Source organism: Balaenoptera acutorostrata, chromosome 1 (genome assembly GCF_949987535.1).
Source record: "Balaenoptera acutorostrata chromosome 1, mBalAcu1.1, whole genome shotgun sequence".
In the NCBI taxonomy this organism is placed as follows: domain Eukaryota; kingdom Metazoa; phylum Chordata; class Mammalia; order Artiodactyla; family Balaenopteridae; genus Balaenoptera; species Balaenoptera acutorostrata.
In genome coordinates this window covers 46,038,210-46,050,485 of record NC_080064.1, presented here as the reverse complement: position 1 = coordinate 46,050,485, position 12,276 = coordinate 46,038,210, and the positions used below count along the sequence as shown (strand labels likewise).

At 51.9% G+C, this 12,276-nt stretch overlaps 1 protein-coding gene across 7 annotated transcripts in view; it reads left to right on the top strand.

The window, feature by feature from the left end:
• SSBP3 (single stranded DNA binding protein 3) overlaps positions 1-12,276 on the top strand; it is a 164,967-nt gene that overhangs the window by 103,199 nt on the left and 49,492 nt on the right. For all 7 annotated transcript variants that reach the window (XM_057540889.1, XM_057540902.1, XM_057540892.1 and 4 more), the window contains one exon: positions 11,356-11,445. In XM_057540889.1, coding sequence (XP_057396872.1) covers positions 11,356-11,445 — 90 coding nt within the window. The remainder of the gene's footprint in view (positions 1-11,355; positions 11,446-12,276) is intronic.

Sequence of the window (12,276 nt, the reverse complement as noted above, 5' to 3'; positions counted from 1 at the left end):
CCCATTTTGGGGGACGCTAACAAGAAAGCCCTGCCTTGTGTGCCTGGTAGACACTCAACAAATATCTGTGGACCTCTTTGTGATGACCTCCGAAGGGCAGCCCCACCTTGCCCTGCAGCGCTCCGGCCAGGCCTCAACAGGCCGCAGAAACCCGCTCTGCCAGCCGGCCTGTGTCAAGGACTGAAGTAGCGTGCGTCTTAGTTCATTCAGGACCTACCTCTTTAGCCCCTCTGCATCACTTTTGGAGCAAATTAAACAGTCCACCACCCTTAGTGGGCCTCCTGCAAGCTTGCCAGGGTAGGCTCTGTTCTAGAATGCCACCAGGCAGCGTGGGGTATGAATTGTCTTTGAGGGGCTGATACCTGTAATCACAGAATTTGAGTCAGTCAGACTGGCTGTGTTTGGTTCCTTAGGGACACTGAGTTCCAGAGGTATTACCGTTCCTGCCTCAGAGACAGAGAGAGACACGTGCACACACAGACGTGTCCAGGATCTGTGACCTCGTGAATCCTCTTGTTGGGGGTGTTAACAGTTCTGTAAATGCCCGTCCTGGCTCCCTCGTCTCAACACCACTCCCTATGTTTGTTCAGAGCCCCGGGGACTGGGAGCAGGGCAGGACACGGGTACTTTTCTCCGGTCTCATCCAGTGCAGCAAACCTTCATTGTGCACCTACTGGGTGCCTGGCCTTGTCCTGGGAAGACTTCCTGTACCTGCTGCATTTAGGTTTGAAGGGCAGGTAGGGCAGCAGGGGAAACCATAGGGAAGGCAGGAGCCTTCACAGAAGGAAGGGAGCGCTAGGCGTGTGTTGATGGCACAGCCAACCCGTCAGCATCACAGGGGGCCAGGGCAGTGGGTGGGGAGTAGAAGGGACTGAGTTCTGTCGTCTCATTCCTCGTGTAGCCTCAGGGCTCACCCACCTTAACCCTGTCGTTTTATAAATGAGGTACCTGGGGCTCCGAGAAGGGGGCGGGGGTTGCCCTGTTCTCATTCACCTAGCTAGTTTTTGGGGCGTTATCATTGAGGCCGAACTGTAGTGCCGTTTTGTGTGAGCTAAAGAATTTGATAGAGGGGAAGCAGTGTGGGCTTTGAAGTCAGGTAGACCTGGGTTCAGATCCCAGGACTGCTAACTTCCTGGCCTGCTGTGGACCCATGGGCAGATCAGCTCTCTGAGCTTCGGTTTTCTTTTCTGTAACATAGGGATGATAATGCCACCTGCCCCCTGGGACTTTGAGGGGATCAGAGATAAGTACAAAAGGGCCAGGCATTAGGAGTTGCGTGTTACTGTCAGCTGTTGCTGTCCTGTCACTCCTGTGGGCAGTACAGGGAGAGAGGGAAGGTGTGGCCAGAGCATGCCATCTCCGGAGGAGTAGAGCCCTGGCTGGGGCCCTCTCCCTGGCTTCCCCCTGTCCTGGAGGGCCGAGCCACAGGCCCAGCTGTTGCAACCCAGTTGCTGGTGACCTTGCCTGGCAGATGCCCAGGAGCCCTCCAGATGAGCTTCTCCACCTTCTGCCTCTTGGGCAGCACTGACACCTGAGCTGGAGGCAGGCTGGCACCCGGATTGCAGGCAGGAGAGCCTGTCCCCCATGTGACAGCTGGGCATGGAGGGCTGCCCAAGTGGACAGCGGCAGACTCTAAGTGCCCAGCTTCTCGTGGCATTGTTTGGTCCAGTTTCCTTTGTGTTTTGACCTACATCATTCCTTATTTGCTAAACCCTCTGAGCAGGCAGCAGTAATAAATCAATTAATGACTCCAATGAGTCGTTCAGTGGCTGACAAAATAACAGTAAGGCCAACAGCTTGCATCTCTCCAGCAGTACCAAAGGACCCTGTTTGACCGGCATGGGGGACGAAACAGAGACTGTTAGCTAAATTAGCGCAATTAGTGCTCGCTTTAAAGGCTTAGGCGGCATCTGCTCAGCGCTGAGCCCGTGCGCCTACAGACCTTCCTGGCCCGTCAAGAGAGCCCAAGGATTCCCGGCTGCTTCGTTTACACACCCCTCCCCAGCCAAGTGTAAACTTCCCCACTTTGAGGTCAGGGGACCCGGGTGAACTTTTCAGACTGTGCACCTTGTCCTGTCAGGACAGAGGCTGAGCCGAGGGAGGGTGACCCTGTCCCCGCTGAATCTGGTGCTAGCTGAGCAAAGTGTGGGTCCCCATTCTTGAAAGGTGTTCCAGGGGCCATACCTTTAACGATTTCTCTTAAACTTAAAAAAAGAAAGTTTCTGAAGTGGGTGGTTTTTTTGTTCTCTGCACACCTCAGTCCTGGCAGGATTAAGTTGTCATTGGAACTGAGCATGTGTGCAGGCCCATGCCAGGGAATTTTCCACTTTGCAGAAGCAACTGCCAGTGTTCTTGTTAAGGAGCTGTCACTGGCCTACTATGACATGTTTGCAGTTGTAAGAGGCTCCTTTAAGACAGTGGGAAGTGTGTGTGTGTGTGTGTGTGTGTGTGTGTGTGTGTGTTTTGCTAATGGTGTAAACCAGGGCCTGAAGCTCATCTCTCTTTAAGAAGAAAATCAGCGTTGTACAAACAGCGTGCTGTTGATCCACTCCTCACTGTTCATTTGCAGGGGGGACCTATAGCCCTTAATCTCCCTTGTCTCACGTGTACACGCCTAGGACCTGCGCCTTCTGCCACGCAGCCCAGCTGGGGAGGTGTTTGCACACGGGGGAGGGCACTCTGGCTGGCATCCGCAGCATAACCAGGTATTAATTACATGGGGCTCCACCTCTCACACAAGCGATGCCCTCTGATCCAATTCCAAGAAGAAGCTGAGTGCTTCCTGGGATGGATGGGGAGGGCCCGGTGGGATGGTGGCCATGATCTTCTCAGCACAGAGAAGCCAGCTCCTCTTCCTCTTGGAAATGTTCCCACTGGGGTGCCTTTGTTTCATTTTTTAAAAAAGTAGAGAGAGGTCGCTCCTCAGAAGACTGGGTTCTGTCGAGCCGAGGATGTTGTCTTCTGATGGCCCTGACCCTTTCCATGCTCTGGCCTGCCCCATGTTCATGGAATCGTAAAAAGCAAACGTGCCTGTCTTCCACCTGGTGCTGTGTCGCTGGCTCAGGAGTTTGAGCCCCTTATCTGAGGAGTCATATTCAGGTTCCCCACACCCCTGCCCAGGGTAGAGACCCCCCCCCCCCCCCTTAATAGACGATGATGAAGGGCTCAGAAAGGTAAAGTGAGGTGCCCGTGTACCCCGGCTGCTGGAGAATGGAGGGGCTGGGCCTAGAGCCTGGACCTCTCCCCCCACCCCTTTGGGCAGCATCTTTAAGCGTCAGTTTCAAAACAGACCAGAGAAGCCGGAACACGGCTAAAAGGTCTGGGCTTGACTTCCAGTTCTGCCTGGTCAGAGCTGAGTGACCTTGGACAAGTCCCTGAGCCTCTGTTTTCTCATCTGTAGTCCCTGCCGGGTTGTTGGGAGAATGGGGATGAGCTGCACCAAGGTTAGCTGGCGAGCTGGGTGGGCAGCTGGCCCCCCTTCTTCTGAAGAGCCTCCCTCTGGGGGAGGGGAAGTGGGTAAGCCCCACGCCCACCCCGTCAATGAGATGGAGTGGAGCTCTGGGGAGGGCAGAGGCCTGGCGGGATATATGCTCTGAAGGAGAAGCTGTCAGAAGGCCTGGTTCCAGGGGAGGGCTAAGATGACAGCAGTAATCTCTCACCTCTCTATCACCTCCTGCATCTCCGAGGCTTGCCGTCCTTTAAGGCCCTGGCTTGAGTGCCACCTCTTCCATAAAGCCTCCCTGATCCCCCTAATCCCCGCCTCGCGGCGCCTGCCCGGAGCACCTTCCCACGTCCCTCAGTTCTCTCGCGGAGACTCATTTCATCCCTTAGACCTTAAGGGCAGAGCCGAGCCTCTGTCATCTCCCACCCCGGCAGGCACAGTGCATCCCTGGCGGCCCAGGAGCCAGTGTCTGCTGAACGCATGGACATGTATAAAGCACTCGTAACCTTTTTAAACTCTCCACCTCCCTTGTTTCTCCTTCTCTTCCCAGGGTAATTTGCCTATTAGATCCAACAGACTCTTCACCGAGATCTTGCATTCCTACACACACGCGTGCACACATACACACACACACACACCCTTAGTGGAGGCCAGCTCAGTGAAATACTTGCCGGAAGGAGCAGAGTTAGAAGGCCAGTCTACTTTGGGAAGAGAAAAACATGTGGATGATCTCAGATATAGAGAATGCCTTGTGCTTACCTTATGTTTGTAATGATGTCTGTCGTTTCTTTTCATAAGCATCAAAAAGCACACAGAACTCTCCTTGAGAACTGCAGGGGTTGGTGGCAGAGTGAGGGGGGGTGCATTATTTGGGTTTCTCAGGCCGAAATTGGGGGTGGAGGGACAGAGAGACTAAAGTTAGAACACTTAGGATAATGCACTTCTCTGGGCCTGTTTTCTTACCGGTAAACAGCAGTGACACCTTCCCAGGGATGTTGAGGAGTAAATTGTACCCCCCTCCTTCTCTCCTGGTCTCTGGGATCAGGATAAAAAGGCGTTTGCTTCTCTCTGACCTCTCTGCGTTCCTGCATCCATCCTCTCTGCCCAGGGGAGACAGAAGTGAGATGAGGACTTTGGGGAAGAAGCTCTGGTGTCAGGACAGCCCTCACTTGGGCCTGATGGCCTGGCTGTGCGAGCTGGGGCTTTTGTCACCCTTTCTCAGGTTGCTTGGCTGAGAGCTCAGTGTGATGCCCACTTGGTTCACTGTAGCAGCAGGACCTCAGCCGCCTCGCTTGGAGCTGAGCAGAGGCCCGGGGGCAGGGCTAGCAGGAAGGCTAGCCCTAGTCACACAGCAGGTGGTTTGCAGCCTGAGCTGGAACCCTGATCCCAGGATCCTCTGTCCAGGGCTCTTTCCTCTCCTAATAATCCCCAGAAAACGCCAGGCGGTGCTGGGTAGTGTGGCTCTCCCCTTTTCAGAGGGAGGCTGAGGCAGTCCCCATGGCTCTGTTGTGGCCGAGTAGAGATGAAACCCAGGTACTCTGACCTTGAGTGCGCTTGTGCTCTGTCCCCGCTGAGCCACCCCGAGGTGGCGTGGCCCACTGCTTCCTGTGCTTTCTGTGGCTCGGAGCATCTACCTCTGGACCCAGGGCCATCCCGCGGCAACGGGAGAGACGCCCATTCCTTCGTGCACGTGATGACCCCCTGGCTATTTGGACCCTGTGTCGCTCACTCCCGTGTGTCATCCGAACCTATTTTTAATGCCAGCTGGTTCTGTCTCTTCACGTAGCAACAGCTCTGTGTTTTCTCACACATTCCCTTCTGTGGTCTGCACACAAAACCAAGAGACCTCTTCCTTACCTTTCCCCTTTTGACCTTGCTTCTGTCCGTCTTGGCCTTTCCGTCTGGGTGATGAGATTCCCTCCATTCCCTCAGCTACATCTTCAGTCAGTTGATACTGCTAAAATTCCCTCTAGGAAACTTGGCCCAGAGGGCCCCAGGTCACTCCAATATTTTGCACAGAATGCTGAAGGCTCTGTCTTGATGACACGTGTGTAAGCATCCCTCCTTCCCCGGGACATGAGCATCCCTCAAAGGGCCTCATTTCTCAGTGCAGGAGTGCCCCCGCCCCTCCGAGATTCCTCCACTGCCCAGCTGCGAGCACACAGCCACACACCACACACCACGTGCCTCTGGTGTCCTGAGTGCTTGGCCACGTGGCCTGTGTTGAGTTTCAGTCAAGGAAGGCTACACTTGGTGGTTTCACATGTGGGCCCCGTGCTGCTACATGCCTGAGTATTGGGGTGGGGCGAGGAGGGAGGGGATTTGCAGAACAAAGTTCCATTTTGCAGCCTTGTAAACCAGTCAGGAGGGGTTGGCCGACCTGGCAGGAGTCCCGCCGTTCACTCTGAGCATGTTTTTATTCGGTTTTCCAGGAGTTTCATGTGCATAGAACTACTTTAAAAAGAGAATAAAAACGGGTGGGGGGATTCCCATGCTAGTTTGTGAGTGAGGCTAACTGGGGGTCTCAGGGTAAGGCTGGAAGGTAATATCTTGTAGGGAACATCCCCCAGGTCTCCCCTTCTTGAAGGAAGCATGAATGTTTGTCACCTACCACAAGATACTACAAGATCTGAGGTGGGAGGCTCCTGGGAGCTTGTCACTTGGTCCCTCTGGACTGACCCTGTTGTTGTTCCTTGAGCCGCAGGGGACTCCTTGCTACGGAATGAGGAAAAGGCCCAGCACCACATCCAGGACTTGCCAATTCCATTCATTTGTGGAGCCTTGGGTACTCTGGTGGTGGTGGGTGGGTTGTCAGTGGTGCATTGGGATGCCTGGCACGGGGTAAGATGGGGTCAGGTGGGATTCTCAGAAGTCCTGGGCCTCTTCTGCTGGGAACTCTTCCCTGTTGCCTAGAGCAGCAAGTCCAGATTCCCTAGCACAGCTTTCAAGCCTCCTCCCAGTAGCTCAGATCCCGAGGCCCCAGGTTTGAGCCCTGCATCTCTACGGGGGGGAAGGGTGGGTGGGGGGAGAATGTGCTTATTCTGGCTGGCGCACACCTCCAGGGGAGGTGTCTGGATCTCCCCTCACTATTGACAACCATATTTGGATGGCAGGGGAGGCCTGTAGGTGGAGTGGCATGTGTGAAACCAGCTGACGTGTGTCTGGAGCACACAAACAAGGCTGAGGGGCTGCAGGGAACCCCTAAGCCCCGGTGGCTGTGTAACCGCCCTGGGATCATAAAGAAACCCTACTCTTTAGGGAGAAAGTTGTAGGATGAGCCCTCCTTGGAAGTCTCCCTGGCTGTGAACAAAAATAAAATACTTCACAGGGAGGAGAATTTTCACAGCTTCAGGCAGATGTCTGAAGGCACCTCAGGCTTTCCAAGTGGACAGTATCCCGGAGGCTTGGAGGAGGCAGCTGGCTGGAGTGGGCCACACCGCTCAGTGCAAGGCCTGTTTTCTATTTAGAAAAGAATTTTAGTTAGTTTTTAAAAAATGCCTGAGTTACCAAACTGCGTGCCCTATTTGATTCTGCTTTTTTTAGTCCATGTATGCACGTATGCATATATGGGTAAAGGTTGGTGAGGGGGGCTCCTAGGGGGTGCGGTTGGTGCAGGGGAGAGCCCAAGTGTCATCAGCTGTTATCTGCAGGCTTCAGTAACAATAGGTTTCTAGGCGGTTTTTAAGTTTTGACCTCTGAGTGTTCTATAATGAACGGAGAAGAGTTGAAATTCAGGGTCTTCCTGTTCATGCAGGAGCTGCAGTTTCCAGTCCCTGCCCACCCTGGGTGTATGGACTGGGCTGGGGAGAGCACCTTGGAAGAAGAGCCCTAGAGGTCACCTTCTCTAATTCCACCATCCGACACGTGGAAAGACTGAGGCCCAGAGAGAGAAGGGACTTGCCCACAGGCTCCCAGCCAGGACCCGAGCCCATGCAGGTGGTCTCTGGCTTCTGACTCCTTCCTCCCCTGCTCCAGTGGGGAGTTCCATCCTGGGCACCTACCGCAGCCCCGATGTGTAGGCCTCAGTGAATGTCACGGGGTTTGGGTTTGGGTTTTGTGTTTTTAGAGAAAACTCACATGAGACGCTTTGCTGAGTGCTTTAATGGAGTTCTAACTCCAAGTTGGAAACCGCAGGGAGAGGCCAATTCCTAGCAATCCGGAAAAGCCTGGCTTCAGATGTCCAGGTTTGAGCCGGTCTTTGACTAATAAAAAGTTGTAATCATTTATTGAACACCTGCTGTATGCCTCACATTGTGCTGGGTCTTAGAGATGGGTAAAACAGCCCCTGCAGTTGAGGAGTGGGGTGAGGGCAGTGTCATGTTGATGGATGTGGAGGGGGGGCCCTTGGATTGGGTTTTATGTGCAAGAATTATTTCTTAACCCTTTTGTCACCCTATGACACTGGTTGCTGCTTTCATTCTGTTCTTTGTCCTTTTCTGCTCTTTTGAAAGTTTTCCATTAGGAGCACACGTTCACTTCAAAATCAAAGAATAGCAATGATTGTCATACTCTAGGACACAGGGTTAAGCACTGCAGAGCTACTTAATTTTACAGCTGGAAGAGCCTTTAGAGGATAAGGATAAGTTATCTCCTCAGCTTCCTGACACTTGAGTCACCATTAACATGAGCTTCCTTTCATTGGAGGATAGCAAAAGTCCATTCTCCACCCAGATGTCAATGAATTATACTATCCATTTACTAGAACCATGGTTATTCCAGCCCTGACATTCAAAGGACCACGGGCTCACTCCTGATTTCGTAGGAAAATGAGATCTTGGCGTGAGGGAGCCTAGTAAGTCATGAGCCCAGGTTCAAGTTTTCATTTAAGAGGTTTTTAAAAAATTGTTAAGATATCCATATGTTATATCCTTAATATATAAAGAGCTCTTATATATCACTAAGGAAAAAAGTCAAATAACTAAATAGCAAAGGACATGAATGATTTGCCATTTGTTTTACTAAATGGCCAGTGTAAACCGTTTCAAAAGGTTAGTGATCCAAAAGATTAAGTCAAAATACCAAAGAGATCAAAGAGATAAGATTTTGTACCTACTAAGTTAGCAAACACGAATGCAATGCCCTGTTAATTAAATTGGTTGAATAATGATATTAGGCTCATTGAAAAATCATGTTTTCTTTGGCCATTTAACGAGAGGGGGACAAGTGCTTATGACATTATTTAACAAAATACAGTGACTAATTTTCTTTTTACTTTGCTATGTTTTATAATAGGCAAGTGTTTTATATTAAACGATAAATGCTAATTTAAAGAACTGAGTTGCTGAAGCTTTCCAGATCTTTCTTTAAAAACAAAGCATAGTTTCTGAGCTGAAGGCTGAGGAAGAGTAGATGTGGACTCTCAGGAGGACAAGTAGAAAAAGGCCGCCTTCAGCCTGCTCTCCATATAGATATTTGTTTTCTTATCTGTAAAGTCGGGGTTCTTATGTCTGCCTCAGAAGGCCGCCTGGGGGTTCAGGGAGAGGTGGTGTGAAAATACCCTGCTCGTTTCTGAGCATCATGCCAGATGGCCCCCGCCATCCACCCCGCCCAGGGTTGGGCCATCCACTCCATCCTTCTCACACTGTTGTCAGGAGCTCCATCTTCTCCATCCTCACCCTGAGAACAAGTCAGTGCCACATTTGCCAAACAAAACATTTAGTCAGGGCAAGAGAGGGTTTTGGTTTTCCCAGATGTATCGCCTACACTCACCCGCCTTTCTGATCATTGCCATTGGTCCAGTCACCATGCTTGACTGGTGACTTCAACAAAGATGTGAATAATTGGAGAAAGATCACATCCTGGGAGGATCACATCCTGCCTCTGTTTGGGAAAGGTGTCAGTTCTCCAAATTTTTATATATATAAGAACTCTTTTCTTTTGGTAGGAAGATGACTTTTATAAACAATAGGAAGTTTGGGGGGATAAGTAAATAAAAATAAACAAGAAAACTTCCACTAAAGAATTGAAGGAGATAATAAAATACATTGTAAAACTCTGTTCATTAGAATGGACAGAATTTTAAAAGCTCAGAAACAGACCCATGCCTGTGTAGGAATTTTTGTCTCTGATTTCAAATGATTGGGAAAAATTGTACTGAGCCAACTGACTGAGGGGTAAAATCCGTATTCTTTACCAAAATAAGTTCCTGAAGGATTAAAGAGTTAAATGTAAAACCGATCTCTGAAAAAACTTGAAGAAAATATAGGAGGATGTTTACCTCCCCCTATTTAAAAAAAAAAACTTTTCTGCTTCTGCTGCTGAGGAGTAATCGTTGGCTGTAAATCATGAAAAGTTGCATTTTCACAGAACCACCAACCACAAACAAACAATGCAGCTAATGGATAACCTGGCACATTCCCCCAGGCGACCCTCATCCTGGATAGTCCTGGGGCAGGGGCTCGGCCTGGGTAGGTGTGGCTTCTCCTCCAAGCTGAGGAGGTGGGAAGGGGAAGACCTGATCCTGGTGTTCTGGGGTGTTCGTAACACATTACAGGATAGTTGGCAGAATCTCTTTACAGGGAGTGTTGCTCTTCTGTACGCAGGATCATTTTGAAAGGTTGGGCCGGAGTAGCCAGCCCCATCCCACCCTGTTTTTTACCTGGGGTCTGTTAAAACAGCCACTGTGGGCCTGCTGAATCCTCTTTGCTTCCACATTACCAGCTTTCCTGGTTTACAAAACACAGCCCATCCCATTGCTTAATCCTCCCCAACCCTTATGAGGAGGCAGGACCACAGTGACAGGAAACGAGTGCAGAAGGGCTGAGTGGCTTGCCATCGTCGTCCCTTGCTAGTACAGGCAACAGTGCTTGAACCCCAATGTATTGATTCCCGGGGCTGTCTGTTTTCTTGCTGCATGCAGTGTGTTTGGGGGATTCACACATTCCCTTATTCCCTTCCACCCAAGTTGGAAGTTAGGCGTTCTGGGTCCTGTTTTCTGGCTGAGGAAGGGACAAGAGAAGTGACTCCTTCAAGGTGTTGATGGCAGGCTGCATTCGTTTCGTTTCCTGACCCCAAGGGGCTCGCTCTCGTCCCAGAGAACCAGTCAGACCCCTGGGAGATGATTGGTGATTCAGAGGCTCAGTCCTGGTGGGGTGTGGGAACATTCGAGGTTGGAGGTGGGTTTCCTGCAGGAGGAGCCCCTGGGAGGTGTAGAGTCGGTGGGGAGGAGCAGGGCCCAGGTGGGCCAGTCAGGCCTGGGGCTTCCTGATCAGCCTCACCCTCCCATGTGAGCACAGGGCCAGGCACAGACATGCCGGCCACGTGAACAGGTGGGACACAGATTGTCTGGAAGGAGGCCAGGCTGGGAAGAGCAACGTCTGTTCACCCCGGGAGGCATTTGTTGAGGCAGATGTACCAGGTAAATGCCAGAATAGCAGCATTTAAAAGGAAAAGTAACGACAGTCTCCCCATCGTGCAGCCTACCCCATCTACGGCACCCAGGACCCAGACGGTGCCAGAAACATGCCTGTCTGCCCCCACCCTCTCTGGGGACGTTTCCCAGCTGGGCTGTCTGTTTATTCACTAAGTCGTGCGTATTTATTGATCTTCTCCTCTGTACAACATGCCAGCCTCTTGGAGAGGGCACAGGCATTTATGAAGCACCTCGCCTGCCCTGAAGGAGCTTCGTAAAGCAGCCGAGGGGGAAGCCAGGGCATCCTTGGTCAATAACAGCTACTGCTGCTCGGCAGCGTGTGTGCACGTGGTGGACATTGTCCTCCCATTTTAGAGATGAGGAAATCGAGGCTCAGAGAGTTCATCCCTCGCCCACTGAGTGACACACCTGGGAAGGTGGTGTTTGGCGGGGGGGGGCGGTCTGTGGAGGATGTGGGTGGATGGGGGTGGGGTGGGGGTGGGAACTCCCCATCTCTCGATGTGGGTGCGGCCTCTCACTTTCCACCTTCTCTTCCCCACAGAGCGCAGCCGCCGCCCCGAGCCCCGTGCTTGGCAACATTCCCCCCAACGATGGGATGCCGGGAGGCCCCATCCCGCCAGGTTTCTTTCAGGTACGTGCTGGGCCCTCCATCCTTTGCTCCTTTCACTCCAGGCCAGGCCCCGGGCAGGCGGGAGGGAGGGAGAGAGAGAGAAGTAAGTGGTAGCTCAGTTTGCCATGGTCTAAATACAGTTGCTTTATGCTGGTTCAGACCCTTCCCATCCCATCCCTCTCTCCACCCCTTCCAAAAACCGAGGAGGGGAGAAAAGAAAGATGGAGAGCAGACACCCTCCTGCATGTGCTGTGTCACTTCTGCCGGAGTTTGTTTTCTTCACACCAGCTTCGCACTCACGACACAGCCCGCCCCTGGTCGGGGCTGCGGCGGGCTGCTTCCAAGTCCGTGTAGAGCTGTCTTTTAACAAAAGGCTTTTTTTTCTTTTTTAAACAAGTAAACTGTTCTTTGTTTCTGTTTTGTTGCTGCTGTCGTTGTCACTGTTTACTTTGCCTGTCCAAAAACTACAAACCTTAGGCGTAATCTAAAAAAAAACAAAAAACCCACCATCCTGGCAGGTCTGGGAATCCTTTCCCTCTGGTTAACCACTTGATTTTTTCCGAGTGTGATCACAGACGGCGTCCCACAAGCATCTGTGCCCATGCTCTGCCCGCCAAGGCAGGAGCAGCTCTCATGTGGGTTGAGAGCCTGGTCTTCTCTGAAAGACACCTTGTTGGGCTGTCTGGGTGCGGGGTCTGGGGAGATGGCTTTCTGATTTGCTGGGGTGGGTGCACCTGCCTCACCCTCACCCTGCCTCCTCCTCCATCTCTGCTGTCCCCTCCGGGAACTCGTTGGATTTAAACCAGACTGAGACTGGGAAAGGCCGTCAGAGAGAAATCGGCATCTGGGGCC